The sequence below is a fragment of the Carcharodon carcharias genome, chromosome 6 (assembly GCF_017639515.1).
Source record: "Carcharodon carcharias isolate sCarCar2 chromosome 6, sCarCar2.pri, whole genome shotgun sequence".
In the NCBI taxonomy this organism is placed as follows: Eukaryota; Metazoa; Chordata; class Chondrichthyes; order Lamniformes; family Lamnidae; genus Carcharodon; species Carcharodon carcharias.
In genome coordinates, this window is record NC_054472.1 from 144,124,156 (window position 1) to 144,147,082 (window position 22,927).

Here is a 22,927-nt window from a genome sequence, read left to right on the forward strand (position 1 = left end):
TAAACAAAGTAAGCACTATCAACTTACCACTTTGGTTTACAACTGCATATATTATGAACTCAGTTTTACTTTTTACATCCTCCATCCCCAGGGATTCCGTTATACGTTACACCTATCTTGAATGTACATTCACTTCTCTAGATACCAACCCAAAAATATGCTGCAGCCCTCCAGAAGTCATTTGAATTTCCCCACAGTGTTTCAGCTGTTCCCTGAGGTATGAAATTTCATGAGGATCCTTCCATTAGCTTTTGGCTTAGTGATACTCCAGTTTTCTTTGAAATCCTCACGACTCTGGACTCTTCAGTTCAACAGTGGACATCACTGCCTTCTGGCTTCAGGATTTAAACATCATGGAGACCCCACTGGTTCCTAATGGCCCTCTATGCACCCACAGCTTCATACAGCTACTGATTCCACATTTACAGCTCCTGGCAGATGCTTTCTCTCTACCTGTTCTAAGCTGGCGGGCCAAGCTGACTGCTTCCAAGCCAACTGCATTCTGCCACAAATCTCTGAGTACCATTGCAGATATCTTCCTCTAGTTTCAAGCTGGGCAACCTTCCAGCTTCTTTTCTCATGAATTCCAAATTGAGCTCAAGGCTCACTCACAGTGAATGATAAACTTAGTTATTTCTCTGCTTAAAATGCAGGCCTGATTTACATTTATTTCCATAGGCTCTCCTTTTGTTTCTCTCCTTTGTCTGTAGTCTACACTGAGACCAACATTGCAGCTGCCTTCTGTGAGAAACGCCTAGCTAAATTAAACAAAAGAACCTTCTTCCCCACAGCCCATCTCTGACAAACCTAAATGTAAATTAAGCATTTTGCCTTCAACACAATTCTTTGATGCTGTAACCTATATGAATAATTTTCATTGCTAATGAAGTTTACAATGCTTTCTACGACCCTTTCTCCAGACCTCTGGCTCCATTACAAGCTTAGATAGAGATGGATCATTCATTCATTGCTCCAGTTTTTCCACTATCAGCTCTGACCTTATAAGATTAACACAGGCAAATTAAACCTAGGCTTGTTTGATTTGCCTTGCATTTGCATTGCGTTTACCAGTTTCTCAGCCAGATTGACTGAAGTGTTGCCATGGAGAAAGGAACGGGGAACTATAGTTTCCTGAGGCTCCCAGGTAATTCAAAAAATGGTGCAAGGCTTCAAAGTTTTCCTTTTGCTGAGAGCGGGCCTCTGCATATGAATGTATGTCACTTCTAGCAGTTGTAAATGAGCCATGTTACGAGCTTGACTGATTACCTTAAATTGCCAACCAATCAGTACCCTTTTCTCTTGTAGTGTAAGTTGTTGTGTTAGCTTGAAATTTGGCATTCTTGCACTTGTCCCAATGAGTGCAAGACAAAAAGCTTTGGCAACATGTGTCTCTTTTCAGCAATATTCACATTCTATATTACTAAGCAGCTATTGATTTTGTCTCATTTTCATTTCTAGAAGCTTCCCCACCTTTGAGTTTAAATGGAGTGGCCTGTAGTTGATGGGCTTATCCTTATGCCCTTTTTTGAACAATGGTGTAACATTTGCAATTCTCTAGTACTCTGGCATCACCCCTAGTCTCAGGAAGACTGGAAAATTATGGTCAGTGCCTCTACAATTTCCACTCTCACTCCCCTCTATCCTTGGATGCATCTCATGGTCTGGTGCTTTATCAGCTTTAAGCATAGATAGCCTATCCAGTGCCTCCTCCTTATCAATTTTAAACCCTCCAAGTGTCTGAATTACCTCCTCTTTCACCATGATCTTTGCAGCGTCTTCCTTGGTAAAGACAGATGCAAAATATTCATTTAGTACCTCAGCTATGCCCCCTGCCTGCATATTTAAATTTCCTTTTGTGGTCCCTAATTGGCCCCACTGCTCCTTTTACTACCTTTTTACCAATTCTAAGCCAAGAGAAGACTTTATGATTCCTTTTTCTATTAGCTGTATGTCTCTTTTTATACTCACTGTTCGTTTTTCTTATATGCTTTTTCACCTCCCCTCTGAACCTTTCATATTCAGCCTGGTTCTCGTTTGTACTATCCACTTGATATCTGTCATAAGCATGCTTTTTCTTTATCTCAAACTGTCTTTCGTGATAAGGCAAGTATTTTTCCTGTATAAACATTTGTTATACAATTAAACATATATTTCTTACTTATATTTATCTTACCTAATGTGAATTGTGTTGCTGGTGCTGAACATCAATTTTGTCAAGACATGGAGGTACCTTTGATAAGCACATGTACATGTCATGGTCAATGTTCATCTTGATTCACTAATTTGTTTTAATTGATGTCATTTCTGCAAGTCCAACTTTGCATAAATAGGTTGCTTTAAATGGGACCAACACTTAAGAATGTTGCAGAAAAAGCATAGTCAGTCTGTCAAGAGGAGGACGATGTCTTTCATGCTTAATGATTTGTATCTCCTAGGGTGACTCAGCAGGCCAATCCTGGAGCCACAGGCCTTTGGGCAGAGAGGGCAAGAGTTGCCCTGTGGAAGTGGGGAGGTTTCTCGAACCAGGGTTCTGTTCGTTCTTTCTTTCGGCGCTTTTCCACAGCAGAGTTTGATGTCGATTTCCAACTATATTCTGGCTTGATGGATGAAATTCCGTGACGTGACATGGTTTGGGGCGAGTTCCTCCCACGCACCAATGTCTACTTTCCCCCTTTTCAATGAGGCCTTCAGAGTGTCCTTAAAACATTTTTTCTGCCCTCCTTGAAATTGGGTGCCATCCTTAAGTTATGAAAAGAGAATCTTCTTTGGAAGCTGATTATTTGGCATATGGCTGCAGTGCCCAGGCAAGTGGAGCTGATTTCCCATGATCATGGTTGCGATGCTGGAGGAATTGGCTTTGGTGAGGAAACTGGAATCTGTTTACCTGTATTCCCAGTTGACTTTGAGTATCCTGCAGAGACACATTGATGGAAATCCTCTAGCGCTCAGGGATGCCTTTGGTAGGTGACCATATCTCTCTGCCATATAGAGGGGTAGTGACAACAACAGCATTATAGACCAAAGCCTTTGTCCTTTTAGGGAGATTTCTGTTGTCAAAGACCCAGTTGCCCAATTTTTAGAAGGCTGCGGTGGCACTGCCAAATATGTGCTGGATCTCGTCTCCAATGGTGGCCTTTTGAGAAAGGTATCTGCTGAGATATGGGAATTCTTCAACGATTTCTCGAGTCTCATCATCAATAACAATAGCTGGAGATAAAGGTATTTGTCTGGAGGAGGGCTGGCAGGAAATTTTGGTCTTACTGATGTTGAAGTAGACACCAACCCTTTTGTATGCAAAGTTGAAGAGGTTGAGGGTGGTCTGAATGTCGTTAGCAGTATGTGCCACAGTGTGCACTGGTCGGCATATTGGAAGTCATGGATATACTGGAGTATCACCTTAGTCTTGGCTCTTAGCCTGTTGAGGTTGAAAAGCTTCCCATTGAGTCAAAACTTGTGGAAGATGGGCACAAATGAACCCCGTGACCAGTCTGAGTAGATATTTGAGAGAGTTGGCACCATCAAACAACCTTGCTTGGCACCCGTCTGGATATGAAAGGGTTCGCTGTGCAATCCATTGCAATGGATGGTTGCTGTCAGACCATCATGCAGGAGTAACAAATTTGGTGGACATCCAAGTTTCTGGAGACTTTTCCAAATTTTGTGGCTGAGGTAGCATTCTGATGAAATGTCAAAATTCTTCCAATAACTTGGGGACAGAAGGTGGTAGTTTAGTTCACTACTCTCATTGAAAGGGCTTTGCAGCTCCTAAGTATGTAGCAGGTTGTTCCTTCATGAGTTCTGAAAACAAGTATCACTGGGTACGAAGTTTCCTCCTGAGTTTGGAGAAGACAAGCAGCTTAAATCTTGATTTAACAATCTTGATGTAAATTTTGGTCTGCAGTTGCATCATAGAACTTGAAATAAAATCACCGTTCCCTTTATGAGCAAGGTTGTGGAGTAACTTGGAAAAAGTGCATCATTTTATTTTAAGTGCATCACCCACTTGATTTGTTCTGTTGTACAGATTGGGAGAATTTTTCATTTCTTGCGCTGTGAAACTCCTTGGAAAGTTTTTCTATGTTAAAGTTGCTACGTAGGTTCAAGATGTTATTGTCTTGTTGCAAGAGGTAACGTCCTATTTTGTGGACAGTCATGTTCAACTGAAATATTTCAGATCAGTCAGGCTAACATTGTTATTGGGGAAACTTGGAGACAATAATCAAAGTTGAAATTAACATTTATAAATGGAAGGCAGCAATTGTTTTGATTGGTTGAAGGTAAATCATGGGGGAGGCGACAGTGTATTGGCAATGTCACTAGATTAGTAATCCACCAGAGCTGGCGACACAGTAGTATACAGTCGAGACGGAACTGCCTTGGCAGTTCCTCAACATCAAAGCCTCGTGGCGTTAAGTCAAATACAGGCAAGGAAATCTCCTGCTGGTTACCACCTACCATCCCCCATCAGCTCCTGAATCAGTGCTCCTCCATGTTGAACGCCACGTGGAGGAAGCACAGAGGGTGGCAAGGACACGGAACGTACTCCAGGTGGGGAATTTCAATGTCTTAACACCAAGAATGGCTCATTAGCACCACTACTGACTGAGTTGGATGAGTCCTAAAGGACATAGCCGTTAGACTGGGTCTTCAACAGTTGGCGAGGGAACCAACACAAGGGAGAAACCTACTTGACTTTGTCCTTACCAATCTACCCGTTGCAGATGCATCTGTCCATGACAGTATTGGTGGGGGTGACCTTGTGGAGTCCTTGTGGAGATGAAATCCCATCTTCACATTGAGAATACTCTCCAACGTGTTGTGTGGCGTTACCACCATGCCAAATGGGATAGATTTTAAACAGAGCTAGCAATTTGAGATTGGGAATCCATGAGGCGCTGTGGGCCATCAGTAGCAGCAGAATTGCACACAGACCGCAATCTGTAACCTCATGGCCCAGCCTTTCCACCACTCTACCATTACCATCAAGCCAGTGGATCAACCTCAGTTCACTGAAGAGTTCAGGAGAGCATGCCAAGAACAACACCAGACATACCTAAAAATGAGATATTAACCTGGTGAAGCTGTTACACAGGACTACTTGCATGCCAAACAGTGAAAGCAGCATGAGCAGAACCAAGCAATCCCACAACCAACAGATCAGATCTCAGCTCTGGTCCTACCACATACAGTTATGAATGGACAATTAAACAGCTTATTGGAGGAGGAGGCTGCACAAATATCCCAATCCTCAATGATTGCATTAAGTGCAAAAGACAAGGCTGAAGCAATTGCCGCCACCTTCAGCCAGAATTGTGGAGCTGGTGATCCATCTTGGCCTCCTCCTGAGGTCCCCAGCATCACAGATGCTAGTCTTTAGTCAATTCGATTAACTCCACATGATATCAAGCAACTTCTGAAGGCATTGGATACTGCAAAAGCTATAGGTCCTGACAACATTCTGGCAATTGTACTGTAGACCTGTGCTCCAGAACTATCAATGGCCCTTGCCAAGCTGTTCCAGTACATCTAAACACTGGCATCTACTTGGCCATGTGGAAAATTGCCCAGGTATGTCCTGTCCACAAAAAGCTGGACAAACCCAACTCAGCCAATTATTGTCCCAACAGTCTACACTCAATCATCCGCAAAGCGATGGAAAGTGCAGTCAACAGTGCCATCAGATGGCACTTACTCAACAATAACCTGTTTCCACCAGCGAGCAGCGGACCTCCGGAGGAGACCGAGATGGATCATCAGCTCTGCACTTCTGGCTGAAGGTGGCTTGTCTTTTGCACTTATGTGCTTGGCTCCCCCATCATTGAGGATTGGGATATTTGCTCAGCTCCTGATCTTATTACAACCTTGGTCCAAAATTGGACAAAAGAGCTGAACTGAAGAGATGAGGTGAGAGTGACTGCTCTTGACACCAAGGCAGCATTTGACCAAGTCTGGCATCAAGGAGCCTGAGCAGAACTGAAGTCAATGAGAATCGGAGGAAAACTCTCCACTGGTTGGAGTCACACCTAGTACAAAGGAAGATGAAAGTCAGTCATCTCAGACCGGGACATCGTTCCTCAGGGTAGTGTCCCAAGCCCAACAATCTTGCATTGTTTCGTCAATGACCTTCCCTCCATCATAAAAGTAGTTCGTGGATGATTGCACAATGTTCTGCACTGTTCGTGACTCCTCAGATACTGAAGCAGTCCGTGCCCATATGCAGCAAGACTTGGACAATACTTTGGCTTGGGCTTATGAGTGACAAGAAATATTCATGCTATACAAGTGTCAGGCAATGATCATTTCCAACAAGAGACAATCTAACCATCTCCCCATGACGTTGAATGGCATTACCATCACTGAATTCCCCACTGTCAACATCCTGGGAATTAGTTACCTTTGACCAGAAACTGAACTGGACTAGCCATATAAATACTGGGGCTACAAGAGCAGCTCAAAGGCTAGGAATCCTGTGGCAAGTAACTCACCTGACTCCCCAAAGCCTGGAGTCAGGAGTGTGATGGAATGCTCTCCACTTGCCTGGATGAGTTTAGCTCCAGCAACACTCAAGAAGCTCAACACCATCCAGGACAAAGCAGCCTGCTTGATTGGCACCCCATCCACCACCTTCAACATTCACCCCCTCCACCACTGACGCACAGGAGCAGCAGTGTGTACCACCTAAAAGATGCACTGCAGCAACTCACCAAGGCTCCTTTAATAGCATCTTCCAAACTCGTCACCTTTGTCACCTAATAGGGCAGGAGCAGCACATGCTTCGGAATACCATCTCCTTCAAGTTACCCTGCAAGCCACACACCATATTGACTTGGAACTATATCGCTATTCCTTCACTGTCGTTAGGTCAAAATCCTGGAATTCCCTTTCTAAAAGCACTGTGGGTGTTCCTATAACACCTGGACTGCAGTGGTTCAAGGAGGCAGCACACCACCACATTCTCGAGGTCAATTAGATCTGGTCAGTAAATGCTGGCATAGCCATGGCACCCATATCCCATGAACACATGATAAATAACGTTTAACCAAATTGATCGAGTTCTTTCATGAAGTACCTGGAATGGATTAATGTGTACACAGACTTTAAAAAGGCATTGATCAAGTACCACATAATAGATTTGTTCAGCAAAATTAAAGCCCATTGGACTGAGGGGACATAGACAACAGGGATACAAAATTGGCTAAGGGATAGAAAACAGAGTATTGGTGAACAGTTGTTTTTCAGACTGAAGAGAGATGTACAGTGGTGTTCCCCAAGGATTGATATTGGGACCAATGCTCTTTTTGGTCTACATTAATGACCTGGAATTGGGTATGAATGGTATAATTTCAAAGTTCGCAGATGACATGAAACTCCCAATGTAAACCACGAAGAGGATAATTGCAAACTTAAGGAGGACATAGACAGATGGATAAAATGGGCAGAGATATGGCGGATGAAATTTCACGCAGACAAATGTCAAATGTTACATTTTTATAGGAAGTATGGGGAGAGGCATTATGAATGAAATGGAGACAGGCATCTGTGATGCTGGGGACCTGTGGAGGAGGCCAAGATGGATCATCCACTCAGCACTTCAGGCTGAAGATTGTTGCGAACGCTTCAGCCTTATCTTTTGCACTGATGTGCTGGGCTTCCTATCAATGAGGATGGGGATATTTGTGGAGCCGCCTCCTCCTCCTCCAGGGAGTTGTTTAATTGTCCGCCACCATTCATGACTGGATGTGGAGACTGCAGAGCTTAGACCTGATCCGTTGGTTGTGGGATTGCTTGGATCTGTCTATCACTTGCTGCTTATGCTGCTTGACACACAAGTAGTCCTGTGTTATAGCTTCACCAGGTTGACACCTCATTTTTAGGTATGCCTAAGCATTTAGGATCCTTGGTTTTATTAATAGAGGAATAGAGTGCAAATCTAAGGAAGTTTTACTAAACATGTATAACCTCTGCTAGAATTGTTCAGTGCTAGGGACCATACTTTAGGAAGGATGTCAAAGCCTTGAAGGATGGTGCAGAAGAGACTTGCTAGAAAGTACAGGATACCAGCATTGAAAGACTGCAGTTATTTGGAGAAGCTGGGGTTGCTGTCCTTGGAGCAGAGAGGCTGGAGGAGATTTGATGGAGGTGTTTAAAATCATGCATGGTTTTGATAGAGTAAATAAAGAAAAACTGTTCTGCAGTGGCAGCGCGGTCCGTAACTAGAGGATACAGACTGAAGGTGATTGGCACAAGAGGTGAGTTGAGAAAGCATTTTTTAAGCAGTGAGTTATTGCGATGTGGAAAGCAGATTTAATAGAAATGTTCAAAAGGGAATTGGATAAATACTTAAATTGGGAGCAAAAGTTGCATCATCATGGGGAATGAGTAGAGAATTGATTAGATATATTTAGCAAAGAGCCAGCAGAGGTGCAATGGACTGAATGACATTCTTCTGTGCTGTATCGTTCTCTTGTTAAATGATTAGAACATACACCCACCATATTTTGGTATTGAAAGTTTTGGCTGTTTCTGAAGATTGTTTTGAGCTGTATACAGGCTGAGCTGGTGGTTTAAGGTTTCTTACTGGCAGTGACCATGATGGAAGCAATTAAAGATGATGAATTCAGAATTTACACAATATTAAACCTGTTGGCTGAACTCTGATATTTCTTTACCTTGTTAATGACAGCAGTACTGCACAATGGTGCCTGTTATGTATCAGTCTGGCACACCCAGCCCAGTCAACCCTGCAAAGACCTTCTCACTAACATCCGGGGACTTGTGTAAGTTGAGAGAGCCATCCCACAGACTAGTTGGGTAACTGCCTTACATGGCTGTAAGGTATGATTCTATTCTGACTCTGACAGCCTGACATTGGCCAAAAGGTATGATTCTGTGAATATGGCAGTGTTCCGGACTCTTTGTCGCCATCCCGTCACACTGACAGAACAGATCCACCAGGGGTTGCATACATTCTGGAAAGAGTGGTCCTAGGAGTCCTTAACATTGACTCCCAACCCTGTGATGTCACGGCATTATAAGGTCAAACATGGACAAGGGACCCTGCTACTGATTCTCGCCTACTTCCTTGACCAGCTGATTAATCGGTTGAGCATTCCTTGGAAAAAAACGCCAAGGGTAGCAAGGGCACTGAATCTGCTTTTTGTGGGGAAGTTCACTATCTGTCACCTTAGCGTGACTCAGTAGCACTACTACTGACTGAGCTGGCAGAGTCCTGAAGGACACAACTGCCAGAGTGGATGATTGGAGAACCAACATGAGGAAAAACCTACTTAACTTCATCCTTACTAATCTTCCTTCTGCAGATGCGCCTGTCAATGACTATAGTATAAGTGACCACCATCCCACAGCCCTTTGGAGGCAAAGCCCTCTCTTTGTACTGAGGGCTCCCTTCATCATGTGTGGTACTACCACTGTACTAAATAGAGTAGATGCAGAACAGATCTAACAGTTCAAAACTGGGCATCAATGGGGTGCTGTGGGCCATTAGCAACAGCAGAACTAGATTCCACCACAATTTGTAATCTTGTGGGTTCACTCTGCCATTATCATCAAGGCTAGGGGATCAACCTGGTTTCAATGAAGTGTGTAGAAGAGCATGCTGGGAGCAATATCAGATGTGTTTAAAAATGAGGTATATACATGGTGAAGGTGCAACATAGGAACTAGTTGCATGCTTATCAGCAGAAGCAGCCTGCTATTTGCAGAGCTAAGCAATCTCGTAACCAACAGTTCATATCAAAGCTCTCCAATCTTACTGCATCTAGTTGTGAATGGTGGCAGACATATAAATAACTAACCAGGAGGCTCCATGAACATCCCTATCATCAATACTGGCAGAGTCCAACTTGTGAGTACAAAAGACGGGGCTTAAGAGTTTGTAACCATCTTCAGGCAGAAGTGTCAAGTGAATAATGCACCTCAGACTCCTCCTGAGGTGCCAGTCTTCAGCACATCCAAATCACTCCATGCTATTTCAAGAAAAGGCTCGGGTGCACTGTAACAGCAAAGGCAGTGGGCCCCAACAGCATCTCATAGTGAAGGCTTGTTCTACATGACATGCCTGGCCTCTAGCCAATCTACAACAGTGGCATTTGCTCAAAATTGTGTGGGCATTTGCTGTCCACAAAAAACAGGATAAATCTAATCCAGCTAATTACCACCCTGCCAATCTAGTTGCAATCAACAGCAAAGTGATAGAAGGTGCCATTGATAGTGCTATCAAGAGGCATTTATTCATCATTAACCTCCTGAACGATGCTCAGTTTGGCTTCTGTAAGGGCCACTTGCGTCCTGAGCTCATTACAGCCTTAGCCTAAACATAGGCCAAATAGGTGAGATGAGAGTGACTGTCTTTGACTACAAGGCCGTATTTAATCGAGTGTGGCATCAAGGAGTCCTTGCAAAATTGAAGTCAGTGGGAATTGGGGAAAACTCTCCAGTGGCTGGAGTTGTACTGAGCACAAAGGAAGATGGTTTTGTTTTTTGAAGGCCAATTATCTCTCAGAATTCCTTATGGCAGTGCCCCTTGGCCAACCATCTTCAGCTGCTTCGTCAATGACCTTCTCTCCATAATAAGATCAGAAGTGGGAATGTTCGCTGATGATTGCATAGTGTTCAGTTCCATTTGCAGCTCCCCAGATACTGAAGCACTCTGTGCCCACATGCAGAAAGATCTGGACAGCATTTGAGCTTCAGCTGATAAGTGGCAAGTAACATTTGTGCTGCACAAGTACCAGGTAGTGACTATCTGCATTGAGAGAGTATCTGACTACCTCTGCTAAACATTCAACAGCATTACTGTACTGGAATTCCCCACCATCAACATCGTGGAGGGTCACTGTTGACCAGAAATTCAAATCGTCCAGTCCAGCCTATAAATACAGTGGCTACAGGAGTAGATCTAGGCTGGGTTTTCTGTTGTAGTTATCTAACCACCTGATTACCCAAAGCCCTTTTACTATCTACAAGGCGCAAGACAGCAGTGTGATGGAATACCTCCATTTGCTTAGATGAGTGTAGTTTTCTCTGCACCTGAATTCCAAGTATTTGAATTTCTGTACCTTTGTGAAGTATTGTGTTGTATCATTCTGTTTTTTTTCCATTCATTTCCTGAAGGTGCAATCCCTGCATATAGTTCCATAGTCTTTCATGCCTAAATTTCACCCCTGCTCTACCTGCCAGCACCCCACTGCCCTGCACTCCCCCAGTACCCAACTCAGTTCCCCCAAGCAACTGTTTATCAAATGCACAATTGAGATCATCTAGGTTTTGACCATGTTGGAGCCCAATTCTATTCTTTTCACAGCAGGGATCATTCATTCCTTGTGATGAGGAGCGGGAATCCTGCCAGTAAAGGTCAGGTGACTCAACAGAATCCAACAGTTCAGTTTGGACATTCTTGTCCAAATTGAGCAATGATGCTCAATTTATTTCTTACCTAGATTAGAGAATGGCAGAGTGTAATGTACAGTGCTCTGATCAAGCTGTACCTTGACTTAGTGTCCAGTTTTAGTCATTTAGTCAACAAGACACCTGAGAGGCATTGAAGCACTGGAAGTGGTGCAAAATAGTGATGGTGATGAATCCTGGGAGTCAGAGAACTGAGGTGAGAATAAAAACTGTTGAAATTTTGGCTTTCCAGCCTTCAGTTTGCCGGTGGATATATTCAAGGTAGTAAAAAATATTGGAAAATTCAATCCAGGTTCATTATTTGATGTTAACTGGTGACAGTAGGACAAGAGCATTCAGGTTGAAACTGATAAAAGGAAAATTTAAGACTCCTGGCACCAAGTAGTTTTTGATAGCATGTGCAATCAATATCTGGACAAGGACATCAAGGTAGCAGTCTGGTCGCAGAGATTCTAGGATCACTTCTTTAAAAAAAAACTGTTGTCTACTGTGATGGCAGGGACTTTGGGATGAATTAACTCAGATAGATTGGTTACATGTGGCCAAGGTGCTGGATTTCTGCTGGTGCCCAGGGAACCAAGTACAACTGGGCAGAATAGGTGATGAAAATTGCAGGGACAAAATGACACACGTTTGTCTCAATATTTGACAAAGAAACTGGAAAACTACTCATAAGATTTAAAAAGATCACTTTATTACTATGTGCCAGATAACTTACGGCATTCTCTTCATGGAGACTTGATTTGACTTTCTTTTCTCAGGGCCCAGTTGTCCTTGGTGAGACTCAATTGCCAGAAGATCTGATGAAGAACCAGTACCGGTTAGCGACGACGACCTCGGCAATTGGCTCACAGGGCCCTGAGGCGTACTCGAACGCCTCATCTGCTGAAGTGCCAGTCCCTATTGCCAATAACAAATGTGAACTCTCACCCTGCAGCCCATCTCTCCTCCTACGGAACATTGACAAACAGGTTTGTGATCAGTAGTTAAACATGTCCGTAGTCCAAAATGTTGGTGAAGTTTTAAAAAGAAATATTTGGTGCAGCTCCTCAGAGCCAGAATATGCTGTTTAGGCAAAATCATTAATATCTATTCTTTTTCATTTAATAAGGGGAGTCAGTGGCATAGTGATATTGTCACTGGACTAGTGTTCGAGAGACCCAGGGTAATGCCCTGGGTTCAAATCCCACCAAGGCAGATGGCGAAATTTAAATTCCATAAAAATCTGGAATTAAAAAAAGTCTGATGATGACTACAAAACCATTGTTGTAAAAACCCATCTGGTTCACTAATGCCCTTTAGGGAAAGAAATCTGCTGTCCTTGCCTGGTCTGGCCTACATGTGACGCTAGACCCATCTTAAGTGTCCTCTGAACAAGCGCATTTAGGGATGGGCAATAAATGCTGGCCCAGCTAGTGATGCCCACACCCCATGAACAAATTTTTAATAAGTGACATTGAGAATAAAAATCTTTTCTCATTTATTTGTGATATGAAAAAATATCCTGTGCAAGTGGGTTGATTGTTATTTGGTAACACCAGGCAGCTAAGACAACTTGTTTCATTTCACTTGCAGAGTTCTCGCCTTACACAGTCTCTGGGAAGCCTCATCTGTCCCTCCAGCCCTTCATGTAGCTCTCCGTCAAGCTCTTCACTACTGCCTAAAGTCTGCACGCCGCCAAGGCAATTAAATGGACTGCTGAACAGGTGAATTACTTTATACTGCATTGGTCCTTGTGACTGAAATAAAAAGGGCATAGTGTTTTTGCACTACTGTTTACACTCAGCATTTAGGATTTGTTATCGACTCAACTGTATAAATAATTTTTTAAAAAATTTGTAGTGGTCTCATCATTTGCCTCACTGGTTTTTATCTTCACTTTTAAAGTTTGCATTCCAGTCCTTTGGATAACAGTTCGCTGGACAGCTCAGACACAGAGGAAATCCTTTGTAAAAGGCAGCGATTAGATGGTCTTACCATCCCTTCATCACCACCGGACAACAGCTGTGTTGCTGCCAGAATTCGTCCTGTCAGGAGGTACAGGAAAAGGAGGCTGGTCAGATCTAACCTGGCATGTTATCTTGGTAGAAAGGTGTGTGACTCTCTCTGATGGTTATTAAAAATTCCATAGGCTGGGACTGCTGTAAATTCCCCGAGTTCTTCAATAGATGGGTCCATTATTTGATATTGTCGTGAGACGTGTTGTCCAAGAGTCCCAGGTTCAGCCCCTGGTCTGTGCTGAGTTAGCTGTTGACGGTGTTGGGCAGCAATAGATGTTGGTATCCCCAGACCACAGAATGGAAAAGGCAGCTGAGGTTTTCACTCCTGATTATGCTCTTGTGACTTATTTCTGTAAATATGTGCATGTGCAATTCCTTGACTCATCAGTGATTGAATAGCCCCCCAACAATCACCATATAGATTCATTCATGAAGAATGGGCAATGGAATGACACACCAGAGAGCTACAGGTATCCATGGAATTTTTCCCAACTTGAATCAGCTCCTTCTGAAGGGAAGGTGAACTTCTGAGTAGAACATGTGTGGAGAGTTAAGTGGCTGTGAGAAATAACCTGCCCACTCTGTGAATCAACCTAGACTGTAGAAGAGCTACAGCATCAAGAAACCAAACTAATGCTGGCATTCCCCCCAATCCAGTGGTGAGTGAGATTGAGCATAGACCAAGAAGATCCCAGATTTGTTTGTGTATTGATGCTGACTTTGACGATCTCAGTCAAGATAGCAGTAGTATGGATACTACATTTGACTTCAGGGGAAGATGATTGCAGAATTCAACAGCTGACTGCTGCCCACTCATCCCTGCTGCAATATGTGTTTGAGTGCACATTGGGTGAGGATCGTATTAGATTTGACTTTGATCTCAAATGCTTAAAAAGCTTTTTTGATACTTGTCTAGGCTTGCATCTGAAAAATGGCTGTGTTGGCGATGTACCAGAGGGTGTGCCCACTGGCTATGAAAGCAGATCCTAGCAAGAGTTAGCATTTTCAGTAGGAGAGGAGAGAAAAAGGGGAAAATATTGTGATGGCATTTCAAAGTTAATTCCAGTTGACAGTAGTTAAATTGTTCCTCGTATCTGACACAGAAACCGCGTATACGACTGTTACATCATGTGATCCATTTTCCCAGGCCCAGCGTCCCCTCAGCGTCAAATGTAGCTGTGACTGGCCCAATGTGTGCATTTTGTGTGGATCCAAAACCCTGATGCAGGCTATGGATCAGCCTAGTATGTCTCCAGAAGAATGTGTGGCTATAATGGAGCCCTGCTACCACCCCATATTGTCGCTTCCTCAAGGTGAGTGTGTTTCAATGTCACTACTATATTTAAAACTAATTGTTGTTATGCGCTTTCCCCTCAATGTTGTGTAATTGGCATAAAATTAAGCATGTGCACTTCCATTTTCTGCCTTTATTTTGTATTCAGTAATTTTTTTCTCCACCCCACCCCCGTCTCCCTCACCCATCACAATTTTTCAGGGGGAAGAAATGCGGTTTTATCTTTGATGTGCTGACCAATATGGACAAATAGCTTCGTTCATCCATATTTACCTGGTGATCAGTCAAATCTCCTGCAGCTGTCATAGTATTGGTGTGCATTTGAAAAATAGCTATTTGGAGAGATCCCTTTATCAGTGAGTGACCAGTACACTGCTGAGACAGACTGTAGGAGAAAACTTCACTGTCTTGTGTAGACCAGACTGAGTGGGGATCAAAGGTTTCCTTCCCTGACGGATACTTGTCAATCATTCGGGTTTTAAAATAATCTGTAGTCAGGCTGCATATAGCCAAATTTAATTATTCTTTCGTGGGATGTGGCTATCGCTGTCAAGGCTAGCATTTGTTGCCCATCCTTAATTACCCTTGAACTGAGTGGCTTGCTCGGCCATTTCAGAGGGCAGTTAAGTGTCAACCACATTACTGTGGATCTGAAGTCACATGTAGGCCAACCAGGTAAGGATGGCAAATTTCCTTCCCTAAAGGACATTCGTGAGCTAGATAGGTTTTTATGACGATCAATGACAGTTTCATGGTCATCATTACTAAGACTAGCTTTATAATTCCTGATTTATTAACTGAATTTTAAATTTCAGCAGCTGCTGTAGTGGGATTTGAACCCGTGTCCCCAGTGCATTGGCCAGGGCCTCTGGATTATTTGTCCAGTGACATTACCGTTATGCCACCATGCCGCCCCCCCCCACCGCTTCTCGTCCCAACTGAATTGAGTGCAGTTTTCCAATTCACTGTGATGGAATGTGGACTCACAACTGCTGAATTGCTCGATTTGTACCTTGTTGATGTGTTGAGTGCAATGAATAATGTTCTTAGTTACCAATTCTCCTTAGTTACCAATTGTGTATATTAGGGGTGAGGGGTAAACTTTGTTGGTGAGGTTGACTGTTGTGTTGTTTTGTTTTCAGACACGCCTCTTCATGTGCACTTTGAAGCTTTACTCAAGCAGGAAGAACATCAGAAACCATCTCAGAAATTGAAGTCTTTGAAGTCGTTTTCCCAAGTGAGGCAGAGGCCCCAAGACACTGCAAAGAAAGTCTGTCAAAAACTTGTCTCATCTCTCCTCACGTCAGCCAGTAAGTTGTCAGCTCAATTTTTTTCGTGGAGTCTTTGTAGCTGAAGGGCCACCATGTAGCAAGGATCGAAACCGTGAGCTTGCACTTAGGTTCAATTACATACTTCTAAAATGCATTCACTGTTGCACAATTTGCACACACAAAGGCCCAGCTAAAGGCAAATAATATAAGTGTCCTGGTCATCTGTTTTTGGTGGTTGGCTGAGGAGCAAATTATAACTTAGACACTGAGAGAATGTTATTTTTTTCAAATAAAGTGTAGATTTGTTTTCCATCTAACTAGAGAGGTGGGGCCTTAGTTTAACATCTATTCTGAAACAAACTGCTCCTCTGAAAGCACATTACTCCCTTGGTACGCAGTGAAGTGTCAGCCTGGCTTACATGCTCCAGTCTACAGTGGGTTTGAACCCACAGCCTGACTCTTTGACAGTGCAGCCAACAAAGCAAGCTGGCATACATAGAAGAGAAAAAGTAATGATTAAATTATGCCAAAATTTGTTTTAAACTTCTGTAGATTGTAGAAGGAAAAGAAAAATGAGGGAGTTAAATACTTGCACACTCATAGATGTCCTGGCAGAGAACAGATCAGAATTTTTGATCCATATCCCTGATACTAAAAGCTGAGAGGAGATTTATATCCTGTTCAGTTTGAGTGCTGGTGAAATGTGCTGTGCCTTCAGCAAGGGGGACATTTAGTGATTTGTTATTTGTACTTGGATTTAAAAAAAAACATTTTCTGTAATGGTCTTCAAGGTAAAAGATCTCACTGATGGCAATGAAACATTTTACATCTGACCAACATCGTGCAATCATCAGACTGGTGTGAGATTAGTTAAGCATTGAGTGCGAGTACCCCTGCAATGACCCATCAGACACTCCCAGAGCAGGTATAATTCGGGTTAAATGCAGAGTAAAGTACCTGCTATACTGCCCAAGAAACAGACCACAGCATGAATTAAGAGCAAAATTCTCTCTACTGTCCCAAATTTGATCAAAAATCAGATAATCTTGGCAGCACTTAATGGCTCAGTCAGCATCTTTTGGTGAAGTCAGGTTTATGTTTCAGCTATACAGCCCTATATCAGAAATGATAAAAATGAAAGATGAGTGATATTGTAATAGAATGAAAGGGAAGCGAGGGTCAACAGTAATTATCAGTAGGTTGACCTATAACCTGCTTAAAAGAAAATTGATTTCTTTAATCTAATCCCATTTCCTTGCCCTTCCCGATATAGCATTATATTCCTCCCTCCTTTCGTCCCTGGTTCACTAGCCACTTGTAAAACACTAATATTTAGTGTGAAAATAAATTTTCGAACTTTTTGTGTTTTGTTTTGGTGATGATATTGGTTCTGCCATCTTTGCTGATCACAGAATTACAGAATGTTTAGAGTGCAGAAGGTGGCCATTCTGGCTCCCTGAAAGAGCATTCTACCTAGTCCCACTCTCTTGTCTTATCCCTGTAACCCTGCACATTCTCTCTCTTCAGATATCAATCCAATTTCCTTTGGAATACCTCGATCGCACCTGCCTCCACCACCCACTCGGAAGTTCATTCCAGATTCCAAACACCCTCTGGGTGAAAAAACCTTTCCTCACGTCACCTTTACTCCTTTTGTCAATTATTTTGAATCTGTGCCCTCGAGTTCTTTGTACTGTCTTGAATGGTGTCATAAGAACTGAATTCAACTGCACAAGTTGCCGAGTTCATAAGTTCATTGAATACTGATTCATGCAGTAGTGGCGGGTGTAAATCACCATGATATAGTGAACTCATGAACTCAGCAACTTGTGCAGTTCAGTCTACTTTTACTGACACCATGTGTGCCCAAAATAGATGGTGTTGCCATGGGATCCCCTCTGGGCTAAGATCTCACAAGCATCTTTGTTGGGTTCCATGAGAAATGTATCTTCGATGGACTGACACCTAACCACCTAACCCTCAAATATTTCCGATATGTGGATGATATGTTTACTATATTTAATTCTGAAGCTGCATGTAACAATTTACTTCCATGTCTTAATGGGCTCCAGTATGCACTTAAATTCACCTTTGAAATGGAACAGTCAAATGGACTCCCCTTCCTTAACATTCTAGTTGTGAAATCTGCCAGGGGGTTCTCTACCACTGTCTACCACGAGCCTATCTTCACTGAGCAGTTTGTGTTGGGATTCTTACAGAACCACAAGCTGTAAGATTGGTCTTATTTGCTCACCATGCAAGCTTGATGCTGAAATAGGGTGCATCAGAGGCATCCTGCAGGATAATGGCTACCCTGATCAGATCATTTTGCGCTGTATATCATGCAAACTCGTGCATAAGCCTAAGGCTGTCACTTTTGGCCCTGAAAAGTGCCTAGTCTACCCCGGATTACCCTGGAAGTACAAGGTATCTCGCAACACAAACAAGTTGCTGCCGTCAAGCCAAAAAGATGTTTTGCCTATCAGATAAGACCATAAGGCCATAAGACATAGGAGCAGAAGTAGGCCATTTGACCCATCAAATCTGCTCTTCCATTCATTGAGATCATGGCAGATCTGTTAATCCTCAACTCCACTTTCCGGCCTTTTCCCCATAACCCTTGATTTCCTTAGTGATTAAAAATTTGCCTATCTCAGCCTTGAATATACTTAACCACACAGCCTCTACAGCCCTCTGCAGTAAAGAATTCCACAGAACCACTATCCTCTGAGAGAAGAAATTCCTCCTCATCTCTGTTTTAAATGGGTGCCCCTTTACTCTGAGATTATGCCCTCTGGTCCTGGACTCTCCCACAAGGGGAAACAATCTTTCAGCATTTACCCTGTCAAGCTCCCTAAGAATGTTGTATGTTTCAAGAAGGTGGTCTCTCATTCTTCTAAACTTCAATCCCTCCATACCCGGGATCAACCTAGTGAACCTTCTCTGGACTGCTTCCAATGCCAGTATATCTTTCCTTAGATAAGGGGACCAAAACTGTTCACAGTATTCTAGGTGTGGTCTAACCAGTGCGTTGTATAGTTTTAGCAAGACTTCCCTATTTTTATATTCCATTCCCTTTGAAATAAAGGGCAACATTCCATTTCCCTTGCCTATTACTTGCTGAACCTGTATGCTAGCTTTTTGGGATTCATGTACGAGCATTCTCTGTTCTGCAGCTTTCTCTATTTAAATAATATTCAGCTCCTCTATTTCTGCCAAAGTGCATAACCTCACACTTTCCCACATTATGTTCCATGTGCCACGTTTTTGCCCACTCACTTAACCTGTCCATATCCCTCTGTACACTCTTCGTGGTCATCCTCACCGCATGCCTTCCTACCTATTTTTGTGTCATCTGCAGATCTGCTGATAGTACATTCATTTCCCTCATCCAAGTCATTAATCTTTATTGTAAATAATTGTGGCCCCAGCACTGATCCCTGTGGCATTCCACTAGTTACAGGTTGCTATCCTGAAAATGCGCTTCATATCCCAACTCTCTGTCTTCTATTAGTTAGCCAGTCCTCTACCCATACTAATGTACCACCCCCAACACCATGTGTTCTTATTAAGTAGCCTTATGTCTGGTACCTTATCGAACACCTTTTGGAAATCCAAATATATTACATCTATTGGATCCCCTTTATCTATCCTGATTGTTACCTCCTCAAAGAAGCCTAATAAATTTGTCAGGCTTGATTTCCCCATCATGAAGCCGTGCTTACTCTGCTTGATGATATTATGCATTTCTAAATGCTCTGCTATTACATCCTTTATAGACGCCATCATTTTCCCAATGACAGATGTTCAGCTAACTGATCTATAGTCACCTGTTTATTGTATGTCTCCCTTTTTGAGTAAGGGTGTTACACTGGCAGTTTTCCAATCCTCTGGGATTTTTCAGAATCTAAGGACTCTTGGAAGATTACTACCAGTACATCCACTATCTCTGCAGCTATTTCCTATAATATTCTAGGATGTAACCCAGCAGGTCCAGGTGACTTATAGGCCTTTAGCCCCATTAGTTTCCCTAGTACTTTTTCTCTAGTGATAGTTATTGTACTTATTTCCTTCCCCCCTTTTATCCCATGTTTATTTAGTATTTTTGGTATGCTATTAGTGTCTTCTACTGTGAAGACTGATGCAAAATATTTATTCAACACCTCTGCCATTTCCTGGTTCACCATTATTATTTCCCCAGCCTCATTCTCTCATTCACGCAAATGAACAATGTGGTATATGAATTTCAGTGCCAGTGTGTTGCTAGATATGTCGGCCATACGTCCCAAAGACTGGTGGATTGTATCAAACAGCATGTTCCAGCCGCTGTTTGCAACAGACAGGGTACACACCATAACCAACCAGCCGATGTTTGCAAAACTCAAAACAGTGTCCAACATTAGATGTGATTCAGCAATTGGACAACGTTTGCTAAATTATCCTCAGTGTGCTAAGAATTATGCTGACAACCAATTTGATGTCAGTCGGGCTTGCAGTGGAGCACATTTGTATGTACTGGAAGCTACATATATTAATACAGAGGGCACTGTTCTTTGCAGATAGAAAGAACATGTACACACTTTGCACCTGTTTCAGCTAAACAAATTAAGTGACAGCCATTTGCTGATTCATTCCTCTGAGCAATGCCTTGACCAATCAGTGTCAAGCTGCCTGGTTTAAATTTAAAACAATACCTGGCAGTTAACTGGTCAGTTACCATAATTGGTGCTGTCTCCATTGGAATGCCACTTGCCAATTAATCAGCACTCTCATCATATACAGTATAAATTGTTGTTTTCCCTTTATACTGCTATTCTTACAAAGTGTCTTGATGAGTCCAAGGTGAAAAGCTTAGACATGTCTCTTTTTTCAGCAAACCCTAAGATATTATGTCCTTTATTAACTGCTCTCTCAACATGCCCTGCCATCTTCAATGATTAATATAAATATACATGAATCCCTCTGTTCCTGAACCTCCTTCAGAGTTTCTCCCTTTATATTGTCTCTTCAAATTCATCGTGTCAAAATGAATCACCTTGCACTTCTCTGCATTGAACTTCATCTGCACTCTTCAGTCCTGCCATACCCAGTCACGAATGGTGGTGGACAATTAAACAAGTCACTGGAGGATAAGGCTCCACAAATATCCCCATCCTCAATGATGGAGGAGCCCAGCACATCAGTGCAAAAGATAAGGCTGAAGCATTTGCAACAATCTTCAGCCAGAAGTGCTGAACGGGTGATCTATCTCAGCCTACTCCGGAGGTGCTCAGCACCACAGATGCCAGTCTTCAGCTAATTCGATTCATTCCACGTGATATCAAGAAACAGCTGAAGGCACTGATATTGCAAAGGCTATGGGCCCTGATAATGTTCCAGTAATAGTACTGAAGACGTGCTCCAGAACTTGCTGCGCTCCTAGCCAAGCTGCCCCAGTACAGCTACAACACTGGTATATACCTGGCAATGTGGAAAATTGCCCAGCTATGTCCTGTACACAAAAAGCAGGGCAAATCCAACTCTGCCGACTGCTGTCCCATCAATCTACTCTTTGTTCATCAGCGAAGTGATGGAACAGTGCTATCAAGCAGCACTTGCTTAGCAATAATCTGCTCACTGACACTCAGTTTGGATTCTGGCAGAATCACTCTGCTCCTGACCTCAAGATAGCCTTGGTTCAAACATGAAAAAAAGAGTTGTACGCCAGAGTTGAGTTGAGAGTGACTGGCTTTGACATCATGGCAGCATTTGACCGAGTGTGGCATCAGGAAGTCCAAGCAAAACTGAAGTCATTGGGTATCGGGGCAAATTTTACGCTGGTCGGAGCCATACATAGCACAAAGGAAGATGGTCGTGGCTGTTGGAGGTCAATCATTTCAGTTCCTGGACTTCCTTGCTTGGCCTAACCATCTTCAGCTGCTTCATCAATGATCTTCCTTCCATCATAAGGCCAGAAGTGTGGATGTTCATGATGATTGTGCAATGTTCAGCACTATTTGCAAATCCTCAGATACTGAAGCAGCGCATGTCCAAATGTAGCAAGATGTGGACAATATCCAGGCTTGGACTGACAAGTGGCAAATAATATTCACACCACACAAGTGCCAGGCAATGACCATCACCAACAAGAGAGATCTAACCATCACCGCTTGACTTTCAATGGCATTGCTATCGCTGAAACCTCCATAGTCAACATCCTGGGGTTACCTTTGACCAGAAACTGAACTGGACTAGCCATAAAAATACTGTGGCTACAAGAGCAGGTCAGAGGGTAGGAATTCTGTGGCAAGTAACTTTTCCTGATTCTCCAAAGCCTGTCCAGCATCTACAAGGCACCGGTCAGGAGTGTGATGAAATACTTGCTGGAGGTCAGGAGACACTATCCAAGACAAAGCAAGCCGCTTGATTTGCACCCTATCTATAAACATTCACTTCCTCCACCACTGACACACAGTGGCAGCAGTGTGTACCATCTACAAGATGCACTGCAGGAATGCACCATGGCTTCTTAAACAACACATTCCAAACCCATGACTGCTACCTTTTAGAAAGACAAGGGCAGTAGGCACATGGGAACACCACCACCTAGAAGTTCCCCTTCAAACCACTCACCATCATGAGTTGGAAATATATTGCCGTTCCTTAACTGTTGCTGGGTCCAACTTCTGGAACTCCCTCCCTAACAGCACTGTGGGTATATCTACACCACATGAACTGCAGCATTTGAAGAAGGCGGCTCACCATCACCTTCTCAAGGGCAATTCGGGATGGGCAATAAATGCTGGCCTAGCCAGTTGACGCCCATGTCCCATGAATGGATTTTTAAAAAAAAACTTGTCTGCCCAATCCACCAACATGTCTTTTCAAGTTCAAGACTATCCTCATCGCAGTTGACAATGTTTCCCATCTTCGTATCATCTGCAAATTTTATGATA

The 22,927-nt window shown here is 43.0% G+C and overlaps 1 protein-coding gene across 2 annotated transcripts in view; it reads left to right on the plus strand.

Moving 5' to 3' along the window:
* LOC121279248 (KAT8 regulatory NSL complex subunit 1-like) overlaps positions 1 to 22,927 on the plus strand; it is a 196,487-nt gene that overhangs the window by 133,637 nt on the left and 39,923 nt on the right. The window contains exons 3-7 of one of the 2 annotated variants that reach the window (XM_041190317.1): positions 12,189 to 12,398; positions 13,003 to 13,133; positions 13,315 to 13,519; positions 14,575 to 14,740; positions 15,864 to 16,031. In XM_041190317.1, the coding sequence (XP_041046251.1) occupies positions 12,189 to 12,398; positions 13,003 to 13,133; positions 13,315 to 13,519; positions 14,575 to 14,740; positions 15,864 to 16,031 (880 nt within the window). The remainder of the gene's footprint in view (positions 1 to 12,188; positions 12,399 to 13,002; positions 13,134 to 13,314; positions 13,520 to 14,574; positions 14,741 to 15,863; positions 16,032 to 22,927) is intronic. The other variant, XM_041190318.1, reaches the window with a different exon arrangement.